The following is a 14,282-nucleotide window of genomic DNA, read 5'->3' as shown; positions in this document are numbered from 1 at the left end:
GGCTATCGCTTGTTGGCACAAAAGGCAATCATGAAAACACAATGTATAAACGATTTTAAGTAAGCTTATCAGGAATGCAACAGTGTTATGGGGGGTCTGGGGGCTTCGCCCTCACAAGTTGGATTGACTTTGACTGCTGCGCCTCTGGGCCCACCTACTTTCAAAATGGTTCCTCCATGCCTGTCCCGCACTTCCATGCTTGAATTTATAAATTTAGTGTGGTAGGGTATTCTGCACCTTTGATACAAAACATCTGTGTTTGCTTCACGCTTTTACGCACAACTTTTTACTGTTGTGCAACATGTTAACGAGCTATTAGCAGCCTAGGCCCTACGTTAGTTTTCGACGAAATGTCTAGGGAACTTTTTTTGTTCATTTTCATGGCGATGCCTCCATGTGGTGTATCGAACCCAGGCATATTCTTAGCAACTTCTGGGGCTAATAAAAGGTAAAGATAGTCCTATAGGCCTACTTGATTCAAGTGTTGGGTATGAAAAGATAAGGTTCTCATTGCACGAAGCCTTCGGCGCCAAGCAAAGTAGGGTGGCCACTTCCTTTCTCTCGGCCGCTTTTTGTTCAGCAATTATGCCCACCCAATTTATTACACCCTAAGACCTCGGTAGAAGTAAGCGGTGTTTTCAACAACCAGCTTAAGCCGGGAGTCAAACCAGGTTTGCGTTATTGGAAATCCAACGCTTTATCCGCCATCCATTGGACTAATAGGCACTTGCAAAAGTCCCCAACAGAAATCTTTTATTGGTTGAAGAAGGCAGGCCTCGATAAACAGAACACTAAGCAGCCTGTTCCCTGAAACTGCGTGTTTCGACCCTGTTGGAACGCAATGGGCAAGCAGCTAGCCAAGAGTGTGTGCGTACATAGCCAAGACCACACAAAACAATCGACTGGCCTTTCTTTTAATTTAAATAAAGTGTCAAACAAAGTCCGACGGCGTTTGTCACGGTAACGAGCGCAGGCTTGGTACAGCTGAAAGCCTCAAGCCAGATTTCACACATTGGTGATGGACCAATGAACTGGGGTGACATTGGGTTCCGGTAGCAAGATTCGTGTCTGGACTGGCCTATCTAGGATTTCTCTCCGCATGGGGAAACCCCTACAAAAGATGGGATAAACATCGGACACTGCAATTTCTATTTGGCTAACATATCGCAGATTACACACTTAGCGGTCGCAGCTGACGACGACGTAGGCTAATATTTATCTAAGGTTCTTCTGAAAAGTAAATTTTGCGGTAGAGGTTTAAATAAACATTTTAATCAGAGCTAAAGTTGATTTTAACACAACCTTCGCCGCCCTCTACAACGCATGACATTAAAATAATCGTTAACTTTGCTTTAAATGATCACTGTTTGATTGATTGAATCTTTATCCTCGGACTGGGAAAGCTTCTTGCAGAGCTTAATCCTGGCAGTTTCGCATACTTGTAGAGGCTTTGAATCACTGACGCAGGCCCGGTCACCGAGATTGACAGAGTGAAGTTTCCGATTGTTGAAGTCTTGTTGCCGGGGAACTATTCCATCCATTAGATGCCGCTGAATGGAGAGCAGTCCTTAACGTGCGTTGCTCAAGCGCACACCCCGAGAGTCGAACCAGCGCCGCTTGATCTTGAAGCTTCTTCGTTCCAGAAGTGACGCGCTAACCAATTGAGCTATCGGGGCGGACTGTAATAAATATCGCTATTCTTTTAGGCAGTCAATCTGAGTTTTGATTGCTCATTTCACACCCAACATTGCAAAAGCGATGAAGATACTTTGGCCCAAGTGAGAAACCATTTGGATTGTTCTGATTTAACTAAAAACAATCTATCTCTGCATTCTACGAAAGTCTTTTGTATACTTTGACACGACAGAAAGCACATAACAAAAATTGTATTACAAAAAACATTGTCTTGGAGATCAAACGGCACAATTGCAGGCGAATGTTTAACCTACAGCGATCTGTGTAGTTATACACATTACACAGGCCTTGACAACGTGCGTACAGAAGGCCGATGTAATTTCGATTTTGAACTCACAAGCTAAATTGAATTTATATCCCTTTGAAATTATAGATTTGAGAATCTAAATCGCCAAAGAGTGATCACTGAACTTTAAACCACTGCAAAACTCCAAATTTTACGTTTAAAAATGACAAATCTTTCCCACTTGCCAGACGCTCTTAGAATTTCCATGTTAGCACATGTGCTAAAATCTAGTCCGTTATTTAAATTGTAACAATAGCACAAAAGTAACTCAAAATCATACAAAATATACGCAAAGACTATAGCTGAATACTGAAAGCACTAGCGATTTTGGCTACCAACTAATCGGTCTTGAGTCAAATTTTAAGCTGCACGTTGTTATGGCCTGCGTATAAAGGACGGCATGGTTTAGTTCATAACGATCTACAGTCACAGGCCTTCCCAAAGTGCGAATGCGAACTTATGATAACTATTCGAGGCTAATGTAACTTTGATTTTTAACTTCGAGTTGAATGTGCTGTACATCTCTTTGAAATGATAATTTTAAGACCATGAATTGCTGAAGTGTGATGAATGAATCTCAAATCACTGCAAAAATCTTAGTTTCGTGTTACACGCCCTTTCCAGTGTTGCCAGATACTGGTCAAATTTCTAACACAAGTGCTAAAATCTAACCCAATATTTGCATGGTAAAAATATCACAAAAGTAGTCAAAAGCTCTATTTATCAACTACTGAAATTACAAATTTATATTAGTGATTCTGTGTGCTATCAAGCATAGCAGATCGGCCTCCAGTCAAATTTGAAGCTCGCACGTTGGTATGGCCTGTGTTATAGGTCACCATGGTTTAACAATCAGTTTGTTTTGAAAACTAAAACATACATGATGATTAAAATAAGCCGAAAGTAAATACCTCTTTAAGAACACAACAACTATTATCAGATTCGTACAAACAGTATGTTACACATAGAGATCAACATAGAAATGCGATTTAATGCTTTACACACTTACACAGGTATATTGGTTCTGAAAAAATATTATTTGCACACTTTCGATGAAAGCCATTTTGATTCTTATTTTTGATTTCAGAATACTAAATTATATTAAATTATTGTTTGTCCAAATAAAACCATTTAATACTTTTTTTAATGTTGAATCTTACAGCTCTCAACAAACCCCTTCAGATCAGTACAAAATAATCAAAATAACAAGTAAACTGAATGGACCAAGTCGTTATGACGCGTAACTTGAATTATTTCTTGTGTGCGTGTTTGCGCTGTTCAGAGGAATCGCTTACTAGCAGCAAAATTACATTTTTACGCACGAGCCCGAGTCATGAAATTGTTAAAGTTAACCGTGAACATATTCAGAATGCATTCGCAATCACTTGGTCAGCACTGGTACCCAATTTCGGTTCTAAAATTTAGATCCGCTTAATATTCATTGTTAATCTAATCATCGCACACTCCGGTACAGCAAGGAAACTGGAGGTGGGATGGGTGGCATTTGATGGTTTGCTGTCCTGTGCCACTGTTGGGCAAAACGTATTGCATCAGCAATCAGTATATGGCTATGCATTAGGCATCACATTTCACTGACAAAAAACAATCGATTTAGTTAAGGCTGATTAACACAACACATATGTGCGATCAAGATGTCACAAATTCACGTGCATAATGAGTTCATGAAAATGCGATTTGGGGTTGAGCGTGTCGTGCAAAGTTCGTCGGCCACTGCTCCGCACATTGTCAACAGATCAGTCCAATTTACATTGATTTAACGTCTGTAGACACGGAAACAATGTAAAAGGGAAGTAATTTACTGACTATGCAGCCATCAGGTAGTGAATACTTTCCATTTTAAAAACAAGAAAATCTCCAGCCAAAACATTAGGTACAGAAGTCAAGGTTTGCAGAACTACAGTATTTTTTTTTATTTAGGATCAATGTTTAATTATTTAAATTAAAGAAACTTGTTTATATGCAATTCTTAAAAAATTAGTATACTGGTCAGCAGGCGCGGATTTATGGGGGGGGGCCCAGGGGGCCCGGGCCCCCCCCCCCGAAATATTGTGAGGAATTATTGTTGAAATTCTATGTATCCGCATCAAATCGTTTGATGTACGTCTAAACAGCTGATATTTGTCCCAAGGCGGACTTAACTTATCTGGGGGGGGGGGTAATTTTTTGTTATTATTATGGTTAAAATCATGCATCGATCAGACTCCTTTATTCCGTTATACAACTGTAAATGCATTTTAATAGCAACATTTGTTGGTGTTGACTCAGCTGAAACCAATGCTGAACCAAATGACGTCAGTTGAAACAATCTGAAACCTTGAATGGCTGTTTTATAGTTTTTAGCCTTCATTATAATTTCAATCAATTGCCGTCTATGCTTGCAAACATCCAATTGGTCATGGACACTGCATACAGGGTTTTAAACCAGATTTCAAGTTTACTTTGCATGCTTAGCAGTTTTTATTCAAGCAAAATGTATTTTTCAAACATTCACAATTGATGAAATGGCTGTTTCTTTTAATGTCTATTTTATTTTATGGCATATCGTATATGTCGTAGTATAGTGGCTTAGCCAAGGGGAGGGGGGGGTTACAACCCCCCCCTTGGCACGCGTGTGACATCACGATATTGAGAATGAAGCTTTCAGTATCTATGTCTCTTAAACAAAGTTTTCCTAATTTTAAACGAAACTGCATTAAAAGAGCGAGTTTTGCCAATACCAAACATTCAAATATCTCAGCCAGGAATTAGCAACAAGAAAACATAGAGACTTAGGTTTATTACCGAAAAATCCGAAGAAAACATGATCTTATCCTTTTGCTATGCCACCAGACAGCACCATTTTATAAGAATATTTATACCCACATTTTTGTTGAAAATGCTCTCAGAATGCACCAAATTCAAAGTAATTTTTCAAAATTTTCTGGGGGCTGCCCCCCAGACCCCCCACCGGCCGTCAAAACCCCCCCTTTCAAAATTCCTGGCTACGCTACTGTCGTAGTATCATTGTTCATATCTGCTTTATCTTTTTCTTTCTGTTTAATTGCTTTTCAAATTTTCTGGCCCCCCCCGAAAAAAACTCCTAGATCCGCGCCTGCTGGTCAGTACTCACTTCATTTAAAATCAATGCATTTCAAAATGTTTATAACCAGACACTCTGCGAGATATATTTCCAAATGTGCTCTAAAGCAGAGTTTCCCAAAGTATCAACCAGACTACTCCGAACTCATGCCATGCCCCCTAATCAAGAATATTATTGCACAAAAGCACCCACACACTTTATCAAGTCCCGGACCAAGTTGTGATGGGCATTGCCCACTGGATAAACTAGCAAGTCACAAGTCCATGGTAAGTGTGGACCTTTATTTTGTCTTCAGATTGATAATTATCTTTGTTAGTGCATGTAGCCTACTGTGCAATCTTTTTTTTATATCGCCAAGGATCACTAGTGGTCCATGGATCACAGTTTGGGAAAGCCTGCTGTAGACAAAAAGCTCAATAAAAATATACTTTTTAAAAAAGGGTCACTGAGTAAAATGCTTGACAACAATTGTTGTAGACAGCATTTTTGATCTTTTTGTTTTCATAGCTTCTTTTTAAAAAATAGCATGTTCAATAGAACTTAAAACAGATATAGTGCTTCTGAGGGTGGCCATTACATCCATGTGATTGCAACCGAAATGGCACATATATGCAACATCAAAGCGGATGACAATTTACAAAAAACGCCAGAAACAATATGCTAGATATAGTACATACATACCACAGCATTGAAAATCCTTGACAAGTGTTGTTCAGAACCAAAGGTTGAGACAGCTAAAAGATAATGGAAATTGCATGAAAAACCATTTTCTTTTTTAGAAAACATAAAGCAGCTTTCATGAAAGCAAACATAAGAGCTGTTTTATGTTTTCCTTTACAATTACAATATATGGTTATATACCGTACCTATTTTTTGTATGGTGATGTGCAGCACCTTGGATCTTTTCCTGCAACATATACTCAGAAAAAATTAGTACAATGTCGTAAATTAATACAGTTTTAATAATATAGCCAAAGAGAGATTGATCAGTTTTGGATTCAAATTTATTATGAAAGCTTTAAAATATAATCATTCCACATCACTAAATGATATAAACAACTTTGAATATATGGTACATATTTAAGAGGGTTTACTTGAAATTGCTGTGTTAAACTTTAGACTAATGACCATAGGCGTCATTTCAGGGGTGCGAAGGGTGCTTGAGCACCCCAAAATGAAAATCTGAGGTAACAACATAAATGCGAGAGCACCCCTGGGCCCTGGTTTGCATACAAAATACACCAATTCAAATAGAAATTTGCATTGCTAAATAACGTTTTTTTTTCTTTCTTGAAAGTCGTTTCACCAAAGCGCAATATTTTCAGTGTTTTACATTTGTGTGTGGCACGCAGCGCCACGCATATCAAAGGCAGACATGATTGTACTATTGCATAACAATTAAGCACAAACATGCGCACTGCGTTAAGAAGTGCCGTTCGAGAGAAAACAATTTGTCTCAAACGTCTACAAAAACATTCTGCAAACGGCGTCAGATGCAATCGTTAGCCGTTTCTCTTCTTCATCATACCGAATGGCAGACTTGCTACGAGAGCTGCTAGAGCAGTGGTTCCCAACCTTTTTTATCCGGTGGACCCTTTCAGTCAATATTCAAATCTAAATTCCCCCTCTATAAATTTAGTTTGTTAAAAACTCGTTTACATTAATATTTTAATTTAAGTTTTGTAAGATAAACTAAACTTTCACTAGCCTGTAATATTCCTTTTCATATTAAAATAATTTAATTAATGAAGAACGTTGCTGAAAAGTATTTTATTCAAAGAAAAAAGAAAAAAAGAGACACAAAGACCAGCTGAAAGTCTCCCACAATCATGCAAACATTGATCTGGATTCATGGGAACAACTTGCTAGTGACAGATCACTCTGGAGAAAAAGAACTAGGGAAGGCACGAAAATTTTCGAAAAAAAAACAGGATACAAAAAGCCTATGAAAAACGAAACACTAGAAAAGAAAAGCTGAAACTATCACGTCCCCCACCATCCATACAATGTAATTTTTTCAAACGTTCTTTCCATCATAGACTGGGCCTCCAAAGCCACATATGACATCACCATCCAAAGCCAAATTTGATCGGACACGAGCTGGAGCCAACGACATTCAAAATATAAGAGTCAATGCATTTAACAGTCTGTGTGAAGCTTGTGATTTTTTGCTTCGACAGCTGATGAATGTGGAGAAAGAGTAGACCTATTGGAAAGAGCATAACGAATATCATTCTCCACGTCTAATCTGTTTCTCTGTTTTCTTTTCATCTGCAAGAGTTGAAAAACCTGATTTGCATAGATAAGTGGAATCAAACGGAAGGATACTTCAAATAGCTTTCTCTGCCACTTTGGGATAGAAATTACACGTTAATGGCCAAAATCCAGTGATTGATTATTTTCTCTGAATAAGTCTCTTGCGCAAGAATTCGTTTTGAGTTCTAAAAATTCATTCTGCAATTTATCGGGAAGTTTTTCCATCAACAATGTGAATTAATTTCGTATTAAATCAAGCTCATCGTCATAAAGTTCAGGAAAATATTGAATGAATTCCAGTTCTAATGCTGTGAGATGTTGCAAATCAATTCTTTTTCCAACTCTTGTTCTTTGCCGTCAACAATCAGCACCGATGATAATTCGTTAAATATGGTGACAGGTTCAATTGTTCATTCTAACTTTTTTCTTTCAATCATCAAGCTTGCTTGTGAAAGCTTCCAAAGCATCTTTAAATGCTGAGCGGTACTGGCATCTGCTCCTGGAAAGGGCTACCCAAGCCAGGCTGGTCGAAAGGTAGAAGCCAGACAAAACGTAGTCCCCCCGCGATCAGGACAGCAGAGCCTTCTAGTACCTTAAGACAATCTCCTTATGACAGTGACATAAATCAATCACTCTCTTCCAACCTGCCTTGAGCCAGCATGGAAGCAGTACAGTTTGTAACTTCACATGGGATACAGATAGCCCATGTTGAATTGTTGATGCGCAATCTGCTTCAAACAGAGATGGCGATTGAATATATACCGTATATTGGTGTTTTTCCCTTGCATTTTCAGATTCAGTTTATTCAATGGACCAAACATATCAAACAAATAAGCCAGGAATCTAATCCATTTGTCATCATTCAGCAATGAAACAAATTTCAATTTTATTTAAAGGTCAAAAAATAATTTAAAATCGTTTCTGAGCTAAAACACTCGCTTGGTTACGTTTCCTGATGAAAACCATCGAGTATTTGCATGAAAAAGAAGTAGGCCTACGTGATGGTTTGCATCCATGTCAGTGCACAGTTGCTCAAATAATCGGGAGTTAAGGGCTCCTCCTTAACGCTTTAAAGATTTGGTCTAGGCCAACTTAGGCTACTAGGCTTAAAAAGCTTTACAATCCTAAAAACAAATTCCCCCCTGAAAATTGCAAAATTCCCCCCTAGTGGGGAATTCCCCCCCGGTTGGGAACCACTGTGCTAGAGAATCCCACAATGAAAGAAGCCGATGTTACGAAGGTAAGCAAATTTTATGATGGTGACTGGGAACGCAAGGATTTGCTGCGTGAACGCTAACAGTGGTTCGCTTGTTGCAAAAGTGACGGTGATGTTGTGACAGTGAATACGCTACGTCAGAAATTCATTGCACAGCCGTCAATGGTCGATGTAATGCCTAATATATTTGCAGCTTTGGTAACTTACATTGTTATGCCGACTTCTTCCTGTGAAGCCGAACGTTCCTTTTCGTTATTACGACGCTTGAAGACCTACCTTCGCAGCACTCAAACGCAACAACGACTGAACAATTTGGCTGTTATAGGTAGTCATCGCGAATTGGCGGAGAAATTAAACATGGAAGAACTTGTCACGGAGTTTGTTTCCAAGACAACGACCCACAGAAACAAATTTGGATGTGATTAATTTATAGCAAGCCGCATTATAAGGCAGACGTGAACAAATTAAAGTCGAATATATTTCAATATATCACTTTCGCCTCGCATGTAATACTTGTTTTCATTTCTATCTGATCGTTTGACATACCGCTGCAGTCTATTCGATTACACGAACGACAAAATTATCTTCTTTTATGGTGATTCGACATTTCATGACGTAGGCTAAACATGGTTGAATTTACTATTAGATTGAGTCATTTGTTTAACATTTTCCATCGGTTAGGTTTTCAATTGATTAGCCTATATTGACAATTTTCATAAGATAACTTAGAGCACCCCTAATTTCGTCAAATTTTTTAAAAAAATTACGCCAATGCTAATGACCATATTTTAATTAAACATAATACAAAAGTCACAGACATGTCATTTATACTCCACCAATAGTTTCCAAGCTCAGAAAGAAAGAAGCCAAAGTGCACACCTGTTACAAAAAACAACGATAAAACATACTTGTGAGGGATGCCTATATCTGGGCCTAACAGTCTGAGTTATCCACTTTAAAATTATTCATACATAGTATTGTACGGTACGTTATACACTTGTCAATTGCCATAAAGTAACGAGATTAAGCCATGCAGAAGAGATCTTAAATTAACAAATAAAGTTGAAAATAAAGTATAATAACCGACATTTTAAAAGCAGATGCTGATCTTGAATGTTCTTTCTCTTCTCTGCCAACCTGGTAAAATAAAAAAAATACACAAGCATCATAAGAGTCACTATACAGAAAAAAATTTATACAAGTTCAAGGCAGTCTTTGTACGACAAGAGATAATGTCAATCAGTGTAGAAAAAGAACAGTTTACATCATCGGCCAATCAGACTTGGCTATTTCAGTAAGAATATAATCTTACACCAGAGTAGTAGTGTCACGATATATCCAAAGATTCAACATGACTTTCATTGCATTTGTGACACATTTCAAATGATACATTACTTTGAGAGACATGAAGACATATTCCTGACGTAGATGCAGAATCAACTTTAGGACATTTAGAGGGATGCTGATTATAAGGAGAAGAGTGGTAAGTATGATCAACAGATGAAAATGCTCTTTTTCTTTTTGGTGGCTCAAAAGCTCTTTTAGATATTGTAATTCCAGGGACTTTTGTGACTGCTTTTAAAATATTTGACAACTCACTTCCATTTGCCAACAAACTGCGCAGATACTTTACTTCGAAAGTGAGTTCATCAATTGTAGTTTTCATGGAACCATGTTCTGTTTTAAACTGAGTGTTTTCATCTGTCAATTTTTGAATGGATGTTTCAAGGTCAGAAATATACTTCTTCTTTTTTTCACGATTTTTTCGAGCAGTAATGGCATTTCGAGAACATGATTTTTGTACATTATCTGGAACATCAATTGCTTCTAGCTTTTCTTTTGCACTGTCGTTTGTAATTACTGAAGATTGATCATCACAATTATCATCACTATAGTTTGCTGATTGAAGTGAAGTTTCACAAGGCAATGTTATGTTTTCAGTAGGTTGACTGTTAAGCATCATTGACACATTATCAGCAAAAACATCACTTTGACTAATTGAAGTGCATTCATCTACCTTCCCAAGTTTTGAACAGTGTTCTGTTGTCAAATTTAAGTCCTCAGTTGTGCATGGTGTTAAAAAAGATGAAAAATCACATTCAGTTAATGATTCTGGATCCTCAAAACCTGTTACAGGTGCAGAAGACCACATCTGTTCTTTGTAAAATTTATTCAGTAGCAATTCAAATCCAAAATCTGTTGCTAAAAAAGCCATACAATTTGTTTTAACAAATAAGTTACCGGTACTATCTGCCTTAACAGCAATATCACAATTTGTGTAATTTCAAAAGATTGATCTAAAAAATACACCGTGCAACCCACAGTTTCAATTGGCTGCCTTATTTTTGTGCAATGCTTCAGCTAAAACCTGCAATTTCTTTCAAATTCAGGTTGCCAACACTCCAACAGTTCAAAGCCTAAAATAGACCACCGTCATTCTGGCAGAATAGTTTTTCCGCTTTCCGCCTAAAAAAGTCATCCGTGAATAAGTGCGAGGCATAAAGTGCGACCTGACATACCTTCGAAAAACCTTAAATAAAACAAAAACTCGCAAAACGTGCCACTTAAATTTTACATGCATTGGATTCAGTATTAAATTACCTTTGCAGGGATGTGCACCAATAGGTGGGCATTTGGAAGAAACTATCAGCAGAACGCTCCAAAGATGGAGGATATATTTACGATAAACATTAAAATAATGCGATTTTTGTATAATAGACACCACTTCAAACATCTTGAAATAAAACTTTAATCCGCAACACGTGCCACTTAAATTTTGCATGCATCGGATTTAGTAATAAATTACCTTTCCAGGGATGTGCACCAATAGGTGAGCATTTGGAAGGAACTCCCAGCAGAACGCTTCAAAGATGGAGGATATATTTACGATAAACATTAAAATAATATGATTTTTGCATAATTGACACCTCTTCAAACATCTTGAAATAAAACTTTAATCCGCAACACGTGCCACTTAAATTTTGCATTCATCGGATTTAGTATTAAATTACCTTTCCAGGGATGTACATCAATAGGTGGGCATTTGGAAGGAACTCCCAGCAGAACGCTTCAAAGATGGAGGATATATTTACGATAAACATTAAAATAATACGATTTTTGCATAATAGACACCACTTCAAACATCTTCGAATAGAACTATAATCCGCAACACGTGCCACTTAAATTTTGCATGCATCGGAATCAGTATTAAATTACCTTTTCAGGGATGTGCACCAATAGGTGGGCATTTGGAAGGAACTCCCAGCAGAACGCTTCAAAGATGGAGGATATATTTACGATAAACATTAAAATAATGCGATTTTTGCATAATAGACACCACTTCAAACATCTTGAAATAAAACTTTAATCCGCAACACATGCCACTTAAATTTTACATGCATCGGATTCAGTATTAAATTACCTTTCCAGGGATGTGCACCAATAGGTGGGCATTTGGAAGGAACTATCAGCAGAACGCTCCAAAGATGGAGGATATATTTACGATAAACATTAAAATAATGCGATTTTTGCATAATAGACACCACTTCAAACATCTTGAAATAAAACTTTAATCCGCAACACGTGCCACTTAAATTTTGCATGCATCGGATTTAGTAATAAATTACCTTTCCAGGGATGTGCACCTATAGGTGGGCATTTGGAAGGAACTCCCAGCAGAACGCTTCAAAGATGGAGGATATATTTACGATAAACATTAAAATAATATGATTTTTGCATAATTGACACCTCTTCAAACATCTTGAAATAAAACTTTAATCCGCAACACGTGCCACTTAAATTTTGCATTCATTGGATTTAGTATTAAATTACCTTTCCAGGGATGTACATCAATAGGTGGGCATTTGGAAGGAACTCCCAGCAGAACGCTCCAAAGATGGAGGATATATTTACGATTAACATTAAAATAATACGATTTTTGCATAATAGACACCACTTCAAACATCTTCGAATAGAACTATAATCCGCAACACGTGCCACTTAAATTTTGCATGCATCGGAATCAGTATTAAATTACCTTTCCAGGGATGTGCACCAATAGGTGGGCATTTGGAAGGAACTCCCAGCAGAACGCTCCAAAGATGGAGGATATATTTACGATTAACATTAAAATAATACGATTTTTGCATAATTGACACCACTTCAAACATATTCGAATAGAACTATAATCCGCAACACGTGCCACTTAAATTTTGCATGCATCGGAATCAGTATTAAATTACCTTTCCAGGGATGTGCATCAATAGGTGGGCATTTGGAAGGAACTATCAGCAGAACGCTTCAAAGATGGAGGATATATTTACGATTAACATTAAAATAATATGATTTTTGCATAATTGACACCTCTTCAAACATCTTGAAATAAAACTTTAATCCGCAACACGTGCCGCTTAAATTTTGCATGCATCGGAATCAGTATTAAATTACCTTTCCAGGGATGTGCACCAATAGGTGGGCATTTGGAAGGAACTCCCAGCAGAACGCTTCAAAGATGGAGGATATATTTACGATAAACATTAAAATAATACGATTTTTGTATAATAGACACCACTTCAAACATCTTGAAATAAAACTTTAATCCGCAACACGTGCCACTTAAATTTTGCATGCATCGGATTTAGTAATAAATTACCTTTCCAGGGATGTGCACCAATAGGTGGGCATTTGGAAGGAACTCCCAGCAGAACGCTTCAAAGATGGAGGATATATTTACGATAAACATTAAAATAATACGATTTTTGCATAATAGACACCACTTCAAACATCTTCGAATAGAACTATATTCCGCAACACGTGCCACTTAAATTTTGCATGCATCGGAATCAGTATTAAATTACCTTTCCAGGGATGTGCACCAATAGGTGGGCATTTGGAAGGAACTCCCAGCAGAACGCTTCAAAGATGGAGGATATATTTACGATAAACATTAAAATAATGCGATTTTTGCATAATAGACACCACTTCAAACATCTTGAAATAAAACTTTAATCCGCAACACGTGCCACTTAAATTTTGCATGCATCGGAATCAGTATTAAATTACCTTTCCAGGGATGTGCATCAATAGGTGGGCATTTGGAAGGAACTATCAGCAGAACGCTTCAAAGATGGAGGATATATTTACGATTAACATTAAAATAATATGAATTTTGCATAACTGACACCTCTTCAAACATCTTGAAATAAAACTTTAATCTTATCAGGAATGTAGTAGAACATCAGTAGCTTTGCGGTATGGTAGGAAGAGAAGCTTTCTACACTGTTTAATTTGAAAAAGTTGCAAAAGCTTTTTCAATTGCCTTTGTAGCCAAATTCAGTGCATTGTTTCTGCAATAAGCTAAACCAGCTCATTAACCCAAAGATAAATACAGATGGTACTGTAGGTTAAAGATTATTTACTTGTAGCGTCTGTGGCATAACATGTGTGTTGTTAAAAATGCTTAGATTGCTGGTGTAGGCTATAGCTTATAAGCTTAAAGCGTATTTGAAATGAATTTCTTTGAATGAAAAGAAGCTTTATTCCATAATCTGCAGTTTGAATTGAAATATCTGTAAACATTAGGCTAATACCAAAGAATAAAGGGAAAACATAAAATTAAAAATTTATTTTAAAACAAAGTTTGATTATGAAAGACCTTATAGACTATTCATTCATTGAGCGACGTACTTTCTATGTTTAACGGTGCTGATGAGTTCCACTAATAATTCAAA

The 14,282-nt window shown here is 37.2% G+C and overlaps 1 protein-coding gene across 1 annotated transcript; it reads right to left on the bottom strand.

Moving 5' to 3' along the window:
- Nucleotides 1-1,870: 1,870 nt before the first annotated feature.
- On the bottom strand, nucleotides 1,871-10,818 carry LOC145781323 (uncharacterized). Its single transcript, XM_082593099.1, has 6 exons — nucleotides 10,153-10,818; nucleotides 9,641-9,690; nucleotides 9,321-9,432; nucleotides 5,948-6,194; nucleotides 5,763-5,815; nucleotides 1,871-3,762 (listed from the first exon to the last, which is right to left on the bottom strand). Exons 1-2 carry the CDS (start codon nucleotides 10,766-10,768, stop codon nucleotides 9,644-9,646), a joined length of 663 nt encoding a protein of 220 aa, XP_082449225.1. The 5' UTR covers nucleotides 10,769-10,818; the 3' UTR covers nucleotides 1,871-3,762; nucleotides 5,763-5,815; nucleotides 5,948-6,194; nucleotides 9,321-9,432; nucleotides 9,641-9,643.
- Between the last annotated feature and the right edge of the window lie 3,464 nt (nucleotides 10,819-14,282).

Source organism: Aplidium turbinatum, chromosome 12 (assembly GCF_918807975.1).
Source record: "Aplidium turbinatum chromosome 12, kaAplTurb1.1, whole genome shotgun sequence".
In the NCBI taxonomy this organism is placed as follows: domain Eukaryota; kingdom Metazoa; phylum Chordata; class Ascidiacea; order Aplousobranchia; family Polyclinidae; genus Aplidium; species Aplidium turbinatum.
This window is presented reverse-complemented; position numbering and strand designations above follow the sequence as displayed.